The sequence below is a fragment of the Motacilla alba genome, chromosome 12 (genome assembly GCF_015832195.1).
Source record: "Motacilla alba alba isolate MOTALB_02 chromosome 12, Motacilla_alba_V1.0_pri, whole genome shotgun sequence".
Lineage (NCBI taxonomy): Eukaryota > Metazoa > Chordata > Aves > Passeriformes > Motacillidae > Motacilla > Motacilla alba.
The window spans coordinates 10154557-10171850 of record NC_052027.1 but is presented as its reverse complement, the minus strand read 5'-3'; the positions used below and the strand labels follow the sequence as shown (position 1 = coordinate 10171850).

Below are 17294 nucleotides of genomic sequence, written 5' to 3'. Positions count from 1 at the left end.
TTAGCTTTGTGTCAGATGCATCCATGCAAAGAACAATACCCAGTGACAAACTGACCATAAAAAAAAAGCTTTATTAACCCTTTTGCACCAGCAGTTCTTCAGGTATCCATTGCCAGCAATGGAGCCCTAGCCAAGTGATCCAAGTTTCTGCCCTCAAGAGGTTAGCACTTTACATTCACTTACAAAGCCGAGTGAGGTACATTTTCAGAAGTAGAAAGATTTGGTTGCAAGTCCCATAAAAAGATGGAGTGTTCCTTGGCCATTTTAATGGATTACAAACTGGTATGGTCCTTGAGAAAAGAATAATGCAGGCATTGGGAGCTCGAGGTGTCTCAGCTTCCAGGGAGAGCACGGTGACCCTTCAGCACAATTCCTCCTCAATCCTTCCACCTCTCAGGAGTGGACTCCGTGCTGCAGCCACAGCCACCAGGTGGACCTCAGCTACCAACTGGTTTGAAAACTTAGCCTGAGAGGGTTCACTTTCCCTGGATGTAAGCTGTAAACTCAGAGTGAGAGGAACAGAGAGACCTCAATGCTCGGTTAGGCTAAAGATAGAAAAATAAAGCTGGTTCAACCAGAGATATAATACTGCCTACAGATCAGGAGCTGGAGTTCACTGTAACCTGTATGCTTTTTTCCTCCCCAAGTCTGCAATCAAAAAAGCATTTATATGGACACATACGTAGTTCAAAAGGCACAGGAAGTAAAAGCATTTCTGAACGACCTCATGTGAATTTAACATCAGTATAACTGTAAAATAAATAAATATGTGCAAGATTAAAAAGATCACAACGTTCTCCTCTGTGACATATCTTATTTTGTAAAAAAAAAAAGAAAATACACATACGTGCATACACACACCTCACTGAGAATAAAAAAAAAAAAGTACAAACAGTCTTTTATCAAACTCCTATACATACTTTTACAGGCATTCAGAACATCACCATAGGAAACAATTAAATTACTACCTTAAAACGTAACCAAAGGTGGTTATTTTCCCTATACAACCCTATACTTATTTAGGTGTCTGCAATCCATGTAAGTAGAGTACATACAACCACTCCCCCCAAGAGAAACTGCAGTTTTTCGGGGGCAAATCTTCCTGGGCAACAACTCTTTCCCCCTCATAAAAAACTCTGACAACTGCATATTTTGTAAACCAGCCAGAAGCTCCAGGTGCACCTGACACTCTGGGATAGCAATAAGGAACACGTGGTAACAGTGTTCAATTAACAAAACAAAAACACCAAACAACCCTAAATAAAAAGGTAGTGACCAGTTCACAGGTAACTTGGCAGCGTTATAGATGAGATAAAAATCAAGGTGCTTAAATTTACATGACGGTCAACATTCCTCCCAAAAAAGGGAACACAAAGATAAAACAAACCTCTCTCAGATGCTGTTGGACTCTTAGCAAATCACTTACAGTGAGTACAGTTCTATTGCAGTTTTCTTTTTCAAGTTTTGCTGGAAGAATTCAGCAAAGTATTTGGGATGCAAGAGCAAGGAAAGGGAGAAACTCAACATGAGCTACAAACTGATTCACAGCTAAGTTAACATTTAGAATCTAGCTTTCTAAAACAAAGATTTTAGAGCATCTCATTTTCATGGCATAGAACATTAATATTGTTACATGTGACACTTTATTCTGGTTTTCTGCCAAACACAGAGGCCGAAACAATCCTTTTCTTTGTGTGTGGAAAACACTTGCAAAATTTAGCTCTTAATTCCTTGATGCCACTGGCTTCAGGAGGAGACCAGTGGAAGGAAAGTTTTAACTGTGGCAGGCAGGATTATAAATTTGCATTTGTTAGCTGTAGAATACTTGCTTTCCTGTGAAAACAGTAAATATTACCTCAGTTTGAAGTGTAATAAAGTACTTCTCCCTGAAACAACACTGTACAGCAGTCTGCCTCAGCCTCCCAACCCCCAGGCAGACAGGGTATACACAGGCACATCAAGTGGGATTTACATTTTTAAAGAAAATCTTTCAGCTGCAACTGTCTTAAGCAAATCACAAAGAGTGCAACCATACTTCAGTTCTCCTACTTTTCGTATTTTCCTTGGAAAAAGGCCCACACAGTAATCTCACTCTGTCATGATTGCCCAATTTGTTTTCAAGTAACTGCTCTTAATAATCGTCATTCCAGATCCTGTAAATTTATTGTGCTTCCAGTGAACTGAGAGTTATCAGAGCCTGCATCATCTTCAGTGGAATTGTGTGGTTCCTGTTAAAGCAAACAGACAGCATGAACTACTTTCACCTCTAGATGGTTTCAGTGCTTATCAGCAAGATTATCTTGACATTTATTCAACACCAGAGAAATGCTTGGAATGGCTCAGAGGAAACCCAAAGCTCTTCCCCTTCAGGGATCCACCCAAACAGTGCTGCCACAGTTTTTCTATGGAACACTTCAGATAAGCATTACTGATGGAAATAGATTTTAAATCACTTTTTCCTCCTTTAACTCTCTACCACGGCTAACAGTCCCACTTCTCTCATAGGTTTTGAGGAAAGTGCCCCTCCTCATTAAAAAAGATTTATTTTCTATCCAGGAGAAACCCACTTGGCAGGAATAGGTACATTGCAGAGTTTATCAAAAATGAGGTCCCTAAGCAGGCTTCTAAATTTACCTGACACTCCCATAAGGGCACCACTCCAAAATCTAGGCTCAAGATTCTGTTTCCCACTTCCCATCCCCCTCTTCTGTAGCCTGCAACATTCCAATTCTGATCCTCTTTCTTGATCCACCTCTATCTACAGGATGGGATCAGGAAAACAAGGGTGGGGCATTTCAGAAAAACTTAAGTAACATTTAGTTACTCATTACTCAGTAACAGAGGAAAAACAACTCAACCACTTCTGATGTGTCAAAGGTTGGTAACAGACACAAGATACATTGTGCAGTGCAGCTCTCTGCTTACTATTCCTTGTGAATGGAATTCAACTCCCAATGGAAAACAAGATATTTTCATCAGGCAGAACATGAGAGTGCTCCCAGTAAACTGTCTTTACATTCAAGCAAGGCAATAAAACCCAGTGGCTTGACATGCTGTACCTGAAGTATGTAAACAGGTAAATCCACTGTAAGCTGAGAATGTGAGGAGGAAGACTGAGAGCTCAGCTGAAAGGGAAGATCTCCCTCTCCTGGGGAATCATCCTGTGAATGCAGAAACATGATCAAGTTACACCACCCCCAGGTATCTCACCACAATATGGCAAATTCCACTCAGTCTCACAACCTTAAAATATCTGATAAAGCCACTGCACTGTACTAGTAAGGCCCAGCTCCACAAAGATGTGGAAAGCTAACTACAACTCAAATCTGAACCTGGCTCAGTGTACAACCTATTATCCTGTCCTCATCGACTTGAAACACTGGCAAGACCTGAAGAGGAAGGAAGGGTTCCTCTTTCAACAAATCTAACAGAGAAACATACAACAGGTTTCATCATGCTTTCATGAAGTTGATATTTAACATGAAAGTTACAAATGTGTACACCCATCAAAAAATAGATCCATGCAGAACTCTGCCCATAGGTCTCTTCTCAACAGAGCTGTTAGCAATGAAGGAGAAGGAACTTACCCTTTCTCTGAATACTACACAGCTACACCAGGCAAAAACCTATTATCTGCCATGCACCACTAATCAGCCCCCACTAATTAATAGGTTTCGGTTTTTTAAAATTTTAAACTTTATTTCAATGGATAAGAGAAGTAACAGTTTAGGCTAAAACTTCTTTTTGCAGGAACATTTTCATGTCCATCTCATTTACTTTATAAATAAGAGGCGGAATAATGTAAGAATACTGCAGAGCTCAAGACTCCATCCAGGGGCAGTAGTACCTGAGTTCACTCAAATTCCTCCATAAATGCAAGTCTGGAGAAGCTGAGCATGTTTTTTTCTCCTCAGCTCTTACCTGAAGAAGCTGAATTTGCACATACTGGGCTCCAGTGGCAGGGTCCCTTATTGTCAGCCCTCCATTTGGCAGAACTATGTTACCACCCAGTCGACTGCCAGGAGTAGAGGAAGAAAAGTTGGTAGGGCTTACTTTACCACCCTTGTTTTTCCTCTGACCAGAACCAGAAGCCCCTAAAAGAAAGCAATTTTAATATTTAGATGAATTTGATAGAGTTTTCTGCTAGTATTTTTCAACTTTTTGCAGCTGTCTATACCACGCAGCAAATGCCCACAGCAGTGCAATATAATTAAGCACCATCTGACAACTGCTAAAAGGCAGAGAGCACTCAGCTGGTGAACTCCAGCTGCTGGCTGAGCACCTTTTTACGTGAACACCATTGAAAAGTCACAAACTGCTAAGCTTAGGGCCCTCCCCTGCGGTAGCACAGAAACATCAGCATATTTGTGGTGTTATAGAAAGGAATTAGGAAGCAGGATTGCATTTTTTATTTTTCAATCTGCAACTCATTTCCTGAGAAGTCATGCACATGATTTTTGTGAACTGTAAAAAAAGCATAGCAAAGATCATTATTGACAGGAAGATTTCAAGGACTACTAGGTAGAACAGGCTACACAAGTACAACTATCACAACCTTAGGCTTCTTTTCAGTTTAAAGCAGGATGAACCAGCTGCTGTATCACAAGCTGAAAACCAAAACCCTAATCAAAACAAATGTAATAATACAGTCCTGTCAGTTCAGGTTTCTGTTTGAATTTTGAAAAAAAAAATCTGTAATAAATGAAGGGATTGGATAACCTACATTTAAACCCTGAACTTCCCTCTACAGTATTCACTCAATCTAGTTAAACCACACAGAAATACAAAACTCTCTAGACCACTTTGAGAGGCACAGCATACCATTAAGGCAACAGGTGGTGAAAAGTGGACTACTGGGAATCTTGAACAGGAACAGAAACAGGAATTTTCTGAGGTCATCTTAGGAGTCATGCAAAGTGCAATAATATTTTTTAAACTGATGTCCAAAAGACATGTTTGATGATACACGTTTAATAATATAAGGCCCCTTAGAACTAGCTTCATAAAGCACTTATCCTTCCATGTGATGATTTGCTGAATCAGACAGAATGTATGCACACATGCATTTTACAAATACACAAACAAAACAGTTCTCAGATCACAACTAGTCTCTTAACCACCTCAAAAACTATTGCCTTGCTTTTCAGAGGATGGAGATCTAAGAGACAGCAAGGCAGCACTAAACTCACTCTATATATATGATATTCATGTATGATAAATCTGTAATATACTTTATAAATAAGAGGCGGAATAATGTAAACTGTCCACCCCAGTCCCAAAGGCAGACACAACTCAAACACCTGAGCTCATGCAAGTCCAGGGAACCATGGACCACGTTTGATCTGACAAAGGAATAGTTATTATTCACATCAAATGGCTCTGAGTCAAACTAAGAAGACACATCTGGAATCATGACCTAAACTCACCCTGCACAAGAATGCTCTACAAGGCTAAAGTATAAGAGAGAGGTTTGATTATATCTAGATAATCAAAAAATAAATTCCTTCACACTGTTACTAAGTGAAGCACAACAGCAAAATCTATCTGAAATTTCCATTGTCTGTACTGAGTAAAAGAACCCCCTAGATAAGACCAAGAGCATAAACAACAGAAAGCACAGTAATCTAATTTTTAGTTTTAATAAGAAGCAGATGAAGAGATGGACAGCTAGTGTCTTGTTAATAATCATGAAACATAGGGCACAGCTTTCCTTGTAAACTTCCCGTGAATCTGATATTCCACAGAATGTGATTATCCTGAGTAACAGATGGTACACCACATGCATAATTATTTTAACTATCAATAAACAGGGTAGGACATTTAAGAATGTTACTCAGAAACCTGCTTCCACTGCACTGCCAAAATTACTAAACATTTTTATTCAATACATATAACAGAACTAATGGCTTCTCACCTGTGCTGCTGCCATTCCCTTTTTGTTTCTTCTTCTTGGCCAGCTGAATGGCTCTATAGTCTGTTCTTGCAGACCCACTGCTCTCCTAGTTAAAGGGAAAAAAAAAAGCCCAGAGATGCAAAGTTTTTGGAATTAAGAACAAAACAAGAAAATGAAACTAATGAGTTTTCACACACTAATGAGTTCTCAGATGCAGTTATCTTCTGCGCTGCAAACACTGAATTCTAGTTTGCCCTGATCTTCTGATTAGCATTTCTACTCAATATCTACTGTAGCTACTCAATATCTGGAGCTCAACACAAGAAGAAGTTAGCTCCACATTTGTAAGTGCTCAGATTTTAAGAGTGTAAACATGTACTTCGTAACATAAACAAAAAGTTAAATCTGCAATAACACAGTGAAACAAAAAGGGAAAAGTACTTAAAAGAGGAATGCAGACTGGAATGAAAACGCTGCAGTTACTATTACAGCCCAAATCTTTCCCTGGAATGAAATGAACAAGTAACACGTGTAACACTTATTCTTGCGTGTTCTTGCAAATTCCATTTCTGATGGGTGGCTGCTTATTTTGAAAGGTTCTTCCTAAACTGTCCCCACCAGAATTTCAGTATTTCTTAGAACTTGTCACCACACTGAATCTACCTGTGAAAACACACTGCTCAACGTATCATTCTACATCTTTCATCAGAAGAGAGACAAAATGCATGATCTGCAAGATCTGAAAGGTCTCCCAATAAGGTGTGAGCAGCCAGGGATATCCCCAAAGTCAGGCTGTCTCATCTAGGGGTGAAGTGAATACAGTTACTCCGTACCAAAAACGAGCTGCCAGTCACTGCGCCAAGATCCATTTCCTTCTGTGCACTGTAACTCCCTGGAGGGTTGGAGAACACAAACTGTGTCACTACTTTGCTGCCCTCCTGCTGACCAACCACATCTGAGCTGGGAAGCAAATTCCGTTCAGCTTTAATTGGTGTCAGTAACTCAGGCACATTGGTGCTGCCGAGGCTGCTGGAAGGAGTCAAAGTGGCTGTGTCTACTGTTAAATTATTGCTGCACGTCAGGCCGTGCACATCCTGACTGGAATTCCTCACTGACAGAGACGCCAGCGAACCCAAGGCTTCGGCATTGACAGTCTGTACATCATCCAAATTTAAAGTGCTTTGCTGTAGAACCGTCGCACTGGTTCCCAGCAGGAGAGAACTGTCCAGGCTCTGGGGCATGTCATTGCTTGCCACCAGGATCAAGGGATCAACTGCCTGGCTTAGGGAACTGTTACTGCCAGGCAGGCTCCCCCCCAGCGTGGAGCCCACCGAAGCCACATCGATGGTGACGATTCCAGAGTTCACCAGCGCCATGTCCCCTGCAATTCCAGAATTGTTACTGGGCACGTTGGAAAACAGGGAGACGAGGTCGATGTTGCTGAGATCACTCTGCCCTGGACTAGTGAGCTCACTGCTGGGGGTGAGGGAGCAGGTTGCTTCTAGCTGAGTTAGGAGATCTGGAAGAGAAGGGTTTGGTTATAAGACAGAGCTTCCACAGACAACAGGAAGAAAAGGAAGCTTAAAATTCTATAAAAGTCTATATTCTTAGCCTGCTAAAACACTTCCCACCTTCCCTGAAAGCAGATTTACGGAAAAGTAACCAAAATAAGTTTATTCTTTTACTGATAAACGTGAGTTATAAAAGCACTTGCCAAAAAATAACACTAAGGCAGTGCAGGCTAAGTGTAGGTTGTAGAGGACTGAAAGGGGTGAAAAGAGAAATCCTTTTAGTCCTTATTCATATTTTACAGATGGCATGGAAAAGGACATGCTTCATTGAAAAATGCTGCAATTTCTCACAATTTCAAGTCAAGAGGTCAATCTCAAGTATCACTTTCTGATACCCAGAGATCCCACTGAAAATTTTAGAGGAGGGTGAAACCAACTTCAGTCTCAGAGAAGATTCTGTCATTCATATCAATGGAACTCAGATTTCAATGTCAGTAATTACAAATTTTCCTTAATAAAACATTTAATTTTTCCACTGCACCACCCTCTCATACAAACACTTTACCTGGGCTGAAGTTATGCTGCTTGACCATGTGCGTTTTCATACTGTGTTTGGAAGTGAACAGCTTATTACAGCTGGAAACAGGGCACCGCGTCTTTAACGAGTCCACATCCTGAAGATGTTTTTTGGAGTGAATATACAAACTACTTCGTGCTGAAAATTTTGCACAACAGCCTGCAAGAAGACATGTAAGGCTTTGAAGTTTCAACTTTAATGAAGCTTCAATTTAATGTTCATATTTAACATCTTAACAAATCAGAATATCCTCTACTTGCTATTTTTCAGCACCTATGCATACACTCAGAGGAGCCACAAGAAAGCAAACCTGTCAAAGGGTAGGACAGTTTAACAACTTCTTTCTGACAACATGAAACTCTTAAGTCATTCAGCATAAAGCACAACCTTTTAACAGTATGGCATCTGAAATTCTTCATGACAACTGCTGGAAACACCATAAAAAGGAGAAACAATCAAATAGAGCTGCTTTACTTTAAAGAGCTAAATAATCCAGATCACATCCAACAAAAATCTTTGCTTCTGGAGTCCCACTGAAGTGGTGAGGGTGGTCAAACTACAGTATGAAACAGAGTTTGCTCTGTCATTCCTAACTCTGGGAATGATCACTTGTTCAAGACTTCTGTTTAGTTTTACCTCTTCAAACCCTGCTGGAAGACTCACTCTAAATTGTTCCAGTCCTGTACCAAGCACAGGAGGTTTTTGTCTAACCTTTACACAAAAATACACAATAGTTACCAGGAAACACATATGAGAGTGGAGCAGTACCTTCTACTGGACACTCAAATGGTTTTGTACCAAGGTGAGTTATACTGTGGCCTTTCAAGTGTTCTGCTCTCGTGAAGGACTTCCCACAGCCTTCTACTGGGCACATGAATCTCCTGTCATCTTCGTGTTTCCTACAAGGGAAGGAAATTGTCATTGGCATGATTAAATCCACTACTGCTTAGCCATTGGAAGAGAAACAAAGATGAGCAGCCAGTGGCTTAGGACAGTATAATCAGAAAAAGCTTCCTTTACCTTTTATGCCTCAGAAGCTTGGACATACTCGTAAAAGACCAGCCACAGCCTTCAAAGTCACAGATAAAAGGTCTTTCACCTTGAATAAAAAAATGCTACATTAATAATCTAATACAAAACACTTATTGCTAGTAGAAAATATTAAAACCTTCTTAAGCTGAATTAATTTAAGACAAGACAACTCAACCAGCCCCTCCTGCAATGCACTGTGGAGTACTATCATGCACCTTCCCCCTCCTACAATCTGGGCTTTCTTTAACTCCATGCTGTTGCATCAGAGAGCACAAGTATTTATCAATCCACCTCATATCCTGAAGGTGCTTCAATAGTCAGTAACAGCATTACTCAAAACAGAAACACAACCAAACTGTCTTTTCCTGTTTTCATGATCTGCCACTGCGTCTTGATTACAAGACTGTGAAGTATGTGATTTGGTTTCCATCACACCTATGAACTTCAAGTGACACTTTAAAAAACCATGAAACCAGGAAAAGAGAGAACACACCAGTAACATGACAAGGCTGTATTTCAGCTTTGCAGTGGTCCTTGCAAGTCAGGCATGCTTGCCAGAGCTGAAATTTACCTTCTTACTGTTCCAAACCTTGGTACATACATTCCACATGCTCTGAGAGTTTTTCAGCTGTTTGTTTGTATCAAGAGTAAAATTTATGCAACGTTTTGAACATCTATGAACTTGGGAATAGAGCTGGGATAGTTTTTTTCTGGACAGAATGCACAACGACAAAAGCCACAGCTCTGCAATGACAAAAGCCACAGCTTTGCATATGTGCTTAACTACTTTGCATACAACAACTTGATTCAGCGGACTCCTACCCCCAGAAGGCCAAGAATCAAATGCTTTCTCTGACTCCAAATAACTAATGTCACCCTTCCTGACTTTCAGTTTTTCCAGCACACTGCAGTCCACTTTCCACACACTATGCTCCATGTACTTCCCCGTGTACAAATCATCTCTGTGAATACCTGTGTGACTCCTCATGTGGATTTTCAGTCGGCAGGCCTTGTCATACTGTTTGTTACAGCCAGGGAATGAGCAGGAGAACTGCTCTTGCTCTCTGAAGTGGGCTCGATTGTGGGAGAATAATGCACTCACTGTGATAAACGTTCGCTCACAGCCTGGGGAGAAAAGGGAAGTAGCACATCTGCTTGACAAAACTCAGTCACAAAACTGCACTCTTTTCTCCCTCACAGCTTTTAGCGAGGTATTTTCAGGATCGTTTTTCAGGATATTACATCGAGGGAAAGGGAAAAAAACCAAACAGTGAAATCCTCCACATTATTCCCAGGAATTACAATTGTATTGCCAAGGTGGGCAATCAGGTATAGCCTGGGTTATGGCGCACTGAACGCTGGCGCCGTGTCTTGCGGTGTTTCACTGCACCAGCACAAAGTCACAGGAGGAAAGGCACAGCATCCTCCAGCTCCCAAACTTTTTCTCTTGGTAACTGAGGTGGTTTGGAGGAGAACTTTCCTTGACACTCTGGGGTACCACGAAGGGGAAGGAGAAGCGGGAGCAGAAGAAGTGAGCCGAGTGCCGCACGGCCTCAGGGCAGGGATCCCAATTTCTGGAAGGGGAGGGAAGGGAGCCCAGCCCCAGAGGCGGCTTACCGGGGAAGTCGCAGCGGAAGGGCCGCTCGGGCTCCAGGTGGCTGCGGCGGCGGTGGGCGGCGAGGCGGGCGGCGCTGGGGAAGCGCTGCCCGCACGCCTCGCACTTGTGCGCCGCCTCCTGCTCGTGGGCGCGGCTGTGCGCCCGCAGGTTGTACACGGTGGTGAAGCGCTTGGTGCAGCCGGGCGCCGCGCAGGCGAACGGCCGCAGTTTGTCGTGCGAGTGCAGGTGCCGCCGCAGCTTGTAGGCCGTGGCGAAGGACCAGGCGCAGCCCGGCACGGGGCAGCCGAAGGGCCGCGCCGCGCCGCCCCGCCCGTCCTCGCCGCCGCCGTGCGCCGAGAGCCGGTGCAGCCGCAGCTGCTGCTTGCGGGGAAAGGCCTCTCCGCAGCGCGGCTCCGGGCAGGCGAAGGCCGGCGGCGAGCGCGGGCGCGGGCCGCCCGGCGGCTCGGCGGGGCTGGCGGCGGCGGGGGGGCGCGGCGCCCGCGGGCTGCTCGGCGCCGGGCCCCAGCGTCAGGACGCCGTTCTCGATGCGCACCAGCAGGCTCTGGTTGTTGATGGTGATGGTCCCCGAGAAGGCGCCGTCCTCCGCCCCGCCGCCATCGCCGCCCGCGGGGGGCAGCGGTGCCGGCGGCGGGGGAGGAGGAGGAGGCGGCGGCGGCGGGGCCGAGGCGGGGGCCTCCTCCGGCGGCTCGGCGGGCGGCGGGCCGGGCTGGGCTCGCCCCGCTTCGCCGCCGCCCGCGCCGGGCTCGGCCGCACCGCGCACCACGTTGAAAACGAGCAGGAGCCCGTCGCTGTCGGGTGCGGGGCCCCGCCGGCGGCGCGCTGGGCGCCGGGCTGGCGCCGGGCTCCGGCTTCTCCTCCAGCAGCAGCACCGGGAAGCTCACGTAGAGGCCCGGCGCGGGGGGTGCTGCCGGCGGAGGAGGGGGCGGCGGGCGGCGGGTCCCAGCCGGGCGGCGGCGGCGCGGCGGGGCCGCCATGTTGCGCGGCGGGCCGGGCCCGGGCCGCCTCCGCGGCCGGCAGCCCCTGCGTTTCCATCTTGGGGGTCCCTGTAGCAGCGCCTGAAACCGGAGCCGCGGGGCGGGGCCGGCGCGGGCCGCAGCGGAAACGCGGAGCGCGGAGCCACGGAGCGGGCGGCGCCGGGCAAACCCGGAGAGCGGAGCGGCGCGCCGGACGGGACGGAGCGGGGCTGCCCCGGGCAGGACAGGCCGGGGGCAAACGGCACAGCGGGAGCGGCTCCTGCGACATCCAGCGGCACCGCTGGAGCCCTCTCAGGGCCTGGGCATTGTGCTGATGTCCCTGCTAATGGCCAGGAGGAGTCCCAGAATTAAGGGACCCTCAATGCAAAGTTGTTCCCCGTGTGGAGGTGAAACATCTCGTGTTCTAGTTTATGGCCGTTGCACTTCATCGTGGTGCTGGGCACCACTGAAAAGACTCTGGCACCATCCTGTTGACACATAGCTTTGAGATAGGTATATGGATTCATGAGGTCCCCTCTGTCTTCTCTAGAATTAACAAGCCCCGCTCCCCCAGTTTCCTCATCAGAGAGATGTTCAGACCCCAGATCACCTCTGTGGCCCTGCACTGAGCCCTCTCCACCAGCTCCATGTCTTTCTCGTACTGAGGAGCCCGGAACTGGACACAGCATCCCAGCTGTGGCCTCACAAGTAGAGGGGTAGGATGGTGTGTGCTAAGGGTGCAGCCACGCTCAGAGAGCTGAGAGAGGGAAATTCTTTAGCAGAACACCCTGAGTGGAAATATGGAAACAGTGCTACGGGCCAACCCTGGGCAATGCACAGTCACTGTTCAAGCATGACCCTGGCACAGCATCACCCAAGATAGAAAAGCACCAAAAAAAGAGAAAAATATCCTATAAATTCAGCTAATGCATATATAGTTTTTAATTTATTCTTGGGCAAAGCTTTCTCCTTGAGAATGTTCAGCTGCCTTATGGATGTCCAACACTTAACGAAAAAGTGAAATTATCCTGTATTTGCTATGGAAATTTTCCAGTTCCCTGCTGCTGTGGGACTGTCGAGCAGTCCCAGCAGGTGGTGCTGTGATCCTTCTTTGCTCAGATTATTCCTCCTTTCTGAGCAGCAAAAACCTCCTACAGCCAGGGTGTGAACTCGGGCCAGGCACACACAGCTCCAGGGTGTAGGTCTTCCCTGTCCTTGGCGGCCCCAGCCATCCCAATCTCCCTGTGGAGGTCTTTGCAGTCCCTTCCTTCATGTTCCTAGGAAGAGATAGGTCTGCACGCAAGTTTATTGCTTAACACAAAGGTGCATCCCTGGTTGAAGGATGTAAAACCTGTCACCAAGCTCTTGCCTCCATCTGCAACCATGCACGAGCTTGCCAGGATAAGCGTCTGCATTTTAGGGAAGCATTAAGGTGCTGAGATTCATAGAAAGGATGGTTCAGCCTGGCAAGCTTGAGACTTCTGTGCACTGCAGAAATTCACTGATTGCACATCCCCTGCCCAGATCAGATCCAATGCAATGCCTACTGATGGATGGATGTAAAACTCTTCTTCCTGTGCTGGCTTTGTCCTGCAGTGAGGTCAGCTACCTAAAAATGACATCAGCACCCCCACACAACATAGCCTATTCACAGTCTGAGCTTCCCTGCACACACGTAGAGGACAGATAAATCAAGGCTCAGCAGGGCTCTAAAGGGAGCTTTACACTGTGGCTGTTTATGGTTTCTGTGTGCTGGAAACCCCCCGCTATTTCATCCCTGACAGCAACAGGTTAGTGTTTCCCTGTGCCCTCCCAAAGGTATTGTAAACCTCAGCCAGTTCACATTTGTTAAGTGCTTGAGATTTGCAGTTAAACAACCGAAGTAGATTTAAACATATGCATATAACTACACACCACAATACTGAAATAAACTCCAGTGGACAGTCATATATAAGACCAACTGCTCACCAGTTCACTGCCTTCCTGTACCCCATTTTGCCTTAACTCATGCTGCCTCATTAATAGACTTCATAATCTGAATTTCAACTTGTAGCTGTTTATAGCGCTCATCCATATGGGTACTGTGTGTCCCTACAGGCAGCCCAGTTAGAAGCTCCCAGGGAGACATTAAACATGGCTATACTGGTAAGGTTGTGTCCTCTGGGCAGTGAGGCTACTAGGACAAGAATAAGGCTCCTTTTGTGCCTGGGATGTAAAGGTGAACATGCTGGCAGGTACCTCAGTACTGAATAATACAAAGGTAAAAAATTTGTGATAAATGTTTCTTCAACATCTCGTCTATGGGGCATTTTCAACTCAGAATTAAGATGATTCTATGGAACAGCTCCACAGTCCTTGGTGCAAGAAAAGCCAGTGTATTTTCTGGTTGTTCCTCTTGACAAAGCAAGAACCAGCAGTGGTTTTGGGCTACAAAGATTAGAATAGGGTATTGATGTTGTGTGAAACTAACTTTGGACCTAGTCCACTGTGATTATTAATAAGGTAATGCGTAACATATGTCAAAGCAAAGGCTGTCAAATCTGCCTGACAACTACTCCCATCTCAATCATGTGAATTGGCAATGCGTGCAGGTTTTTTCCATAATGTAAAGCAATTCCTACCAACTGCAGATTGCACTTCACAGAAGGCTCAGTTTCAAGCAGATGCCAGACTCTCACTGTTCATCTGGAGAGAGACACAGTACGTGAACAGAGTAAAGAACTTGTGATTCAAAATAAACTCTTCCCTTTCTTAGCAGCAGAGGCAGTGCAGAACTGCAGCGTGCTCACCTGTGGGTACCGTGGGCTCTAGCAGGGCTAGAATTTCACAGTCCTGAGTCTGCAGCTCATCACATGCCCTCTGCAGCAGCACAGGCAGGTTTATGTGTGTAACACTCCTTTCCATTCCAAGAGGTGATGGACACAGTGCCAGGGGGTTGAGTGACATTCCAGAGCAAGTCCACAGGGGAAGGGACTGCTGCCACTCTTTGTGTTAGAATGAAACCCATGTGCTGTGCAACAACCATGCTTAGCGTGAGACAGGACAGCTAAGAATTACTTTTGTACACACATTAATTTACTTATTATCAGGAATAAGTGACTGCTTGGTTGTTGGGGGATTTTTTTTCCCCTTTAATGTTTTAGGGGAAAAATTCCCATTCCTTTCCCATCATGAACAGTTATTGCAAACATTGTTCCAAATATGTGGGTGAAAAGACTGTTCCTGGTGGACCTATCATAAACTCAAACAGATTTGCCCCATTAATAAGTTAGAGAGGAAAAAAAGAGCTCACATGGAACAGACATTTGCAAGGCTTTTATCCATTTGGCCAGAGAGCAAAACAGGATATCAAGGAAGCAACTTCAAATATATCTGCAGGAGCAACACTGCGCTTGGAGTACCACTAATGTTGCACGGCTTGCTCCAAGATGTTCTCATCCTCCACCTTGTGAGGGAGAGTCACCCTCAGCGTGCCATTCTCCTTCATTGCCTGGCAGATGGTTTCATAAGCAAAGGCATTGCCCGACCAGCAGCGCCTGGCGACCTGTCAGACAGCAGAATGAAGGGGTGCAAAAATCAGACATTTCTCTCGCCACTCCCACCTTGCACCCTGTTTGTGCAAAAACTGGCACCCAACTCGTGACAATAAATCTTTCAACCCTCTGCCAGGTTTTAGTTTCCCTTCTGATTTTGCAAGTAGTTTTTGTAATATTTCATTTTTATGAGTAGCATTTGGGTAGACGTGGTACTTTTCCATGCATAACATTGGACAGATAAACACTGGCGGAGCCAGGTACCTTGTAAACTTACAAAATTCCCTCACCAAAAATAATTGTGCACTCCATCTCAGCTCTGTAAAACTAGCACTACCTTTGGATAACAGTATCATTTAAGCAGTCAATGCTTTTGTAGTGGGATAAATATTTTAAAAGAAAAATGTCACTTCAATGCATTTTCAGCGATGAAATCAAAGGGCGTAATTCTCTGCCAGCATGTAAGGATGAAATTCTACCGGCAGCTAGAGAAATCATAAACACCTTTTCCATCAGCACAACTCTGTGTTTTGATCTGTATACAAGCAAGATTCCCCTGAATTAAAAAAAAAAATAATATTAAAATATACATATATGAGTTTTGCTTACTCCATTGGAAACATCCCAGCTGAGCATCATCTTAGCTCGTTCTTCAGCTTCCTTGGACCCATCTAAAACCAGGCCAAATCCCCCATTGATCACTTCACCCCTAAAAAAAAAAAAGTAAGAGAATCAAATAAACATAATTCAAACCAATACCACAAAATTGACAGGATTTTTTCAGTTGTACTGCAAGAAGGAAGATGAGAATACAGAAATTATTCTGGATAAGAGACTATCAGTGATGTTTTATACTTATGATAAAAGAAAAGGAGTGTTTAGCAGGCAAAGTCCTAATTTCCTAACCTGCAGCAAACCTAGTCCATCTTTCTTGTAATGCCCAGCTGGGAGTCAGGATCTGCTCCAAGCAGGGATACCAAAAATTAAGCTTGCTCTGTATCTCCTGACTCCTGCACTGTGTACTGGCTCTAAAAACTGGTGGAGAAAGGTTAGCAGATCTGAGGGCCAGAGATTTACCTGTCTCAGGGTGTTTTTAAAGGTTCAGCTCCTCATGTTTACTGCACTACAGCTGCCATCTAGCCAGGATCGTGAGGGTGACAGTGTGCTTACAGCAGCAGGCAGATGGATCTATTTATATTCTCTTGGGACAAATGACAGAGCATAAGCATTTTATTTAAAAAGTGTTAACCACCACTTAATGCACATCTGCCTCAATCATTTCCAAAACCATCATTCATTTTGTATGAGATACAGAGATGTTTAAAGACATCAGTGCCAACTTTTCAGGAAGCAGACTTATTGGCAGAAGAAGAACAGAAATATGTTAAAACGAACAGATTATTCTTGGGAGAAATAACAGTCTGGTTTTAAAGGACAGGGAAAACACGTAGAGCAAAACATCTTGTCTGACTTCAGAATCCGGCCTGCTCAGCTCCCATTCCATGGCATATGGTGAATAGTGGTGGATGCAGCTGGGAGATTTATCTTGCTGTAAATCTGTGAGAGTTCTGGCATTTTAGAGCTCAGCATCAGCAGTACCTGAGGGACAGGGCATATCGTACAACACGGGATGAGACACCAATGGAAATCCCTGAAGGCAGGATTTTGTCCTCTGAGTGTTATGGTTAATATAAGTTTACAAAATTTACATAGAACAACATCAGACATGCCCATTAATCAGATAGGAGTTGAGAGTCTTCCAGTCCAGGAAGGAATTGTTTCTTAATGTGTATTTTCTAGCAGTAACTTGAGCTTCCGAGGAAACAGGGAATTGAGGCTAAACTAGAGCCTCACAAACCTGAGATCTACTTCCTGAAACTAGAGCTCACATTTCTCAGTTTCAATGGAACATTGTTACTCACATGACATTCATTGCATTTCGACTACTACTCACATACAGTACATGTGTGTTAAGTAGGACCCTTTCACAGAGCTCAGCAAGGAACTCAGGGCTCCACATCTCACCACCATCACATCAAATTCATTCTCTGAATTCCTTTCACTTCTCCATTATCAGATATGTCACTATTACAAATGCATTTTCTGTGAAAGGCAGAGTTGTCTTGAAAGTGACAGTTCTCACAGCAGAGCATCACTGAATGAATGAGGCTTTTTAA

The 17294-nt window shown here is 44.8% G+C and overlaps 2 protein-coding genes across 2 annotated transcripts in view; both read right to left on the bottom strand.

The window, feature by feature from the left end:
* Nucleotides 1-51: 51 nt before the first annotated feature.
* On the bottom strand, nucleotides 52-13198 carry ZXDC (ZXD family zinc finger C). The gene is given in 13 exon segments (XM_038149142.1): nucleotides 52-2228; nucleotides 3060-3161; nucleotides 3922-4094; nucleotides 5915-5999; nucleotides 6727-7412; nucleotides 7970-8140; nucleotides 8750-8880; nucleotides 9002-9080; nucleotides 9986-10138; nucleotides 10631-11100; nucleotides 11102-11436; nucleotides 11438-11530; nucleotides 11532-13198. Coding segments are annotated over 13 exon segments (2907 nt in total). The 5' UTR covers nucleotides 11874-13198; the 3' UTR covers nucleotides 52-2141.
* Nucleotides 13199-14884: 1686 nt separating this feature from the next.
* Nucleotides 14885-17294, bottom strand: part of UROC1 (urocanate hydratase 1) — a 37722-nt gene continuing 35312 nt past the window's right edge. Inside the window, exons 19-20 of the mRNA XM_038149143.1 lie at nucleotides 15727-15826; nucleotides 14885-15128 (exon numbers count right to left, since the gene is read on the bottom strand). Of these exons, the coding sequence (XP_038005071.1) occupies nucleotides 14988-15128; nucleotides 15727-15826 (241 nt within the window). The 3' untranslated portion in view covers nucleotides 14885-14987. The remainder of the gene's footprint in view (nucleotides 15129-15726; nucleotides 15827-17294) is intronic.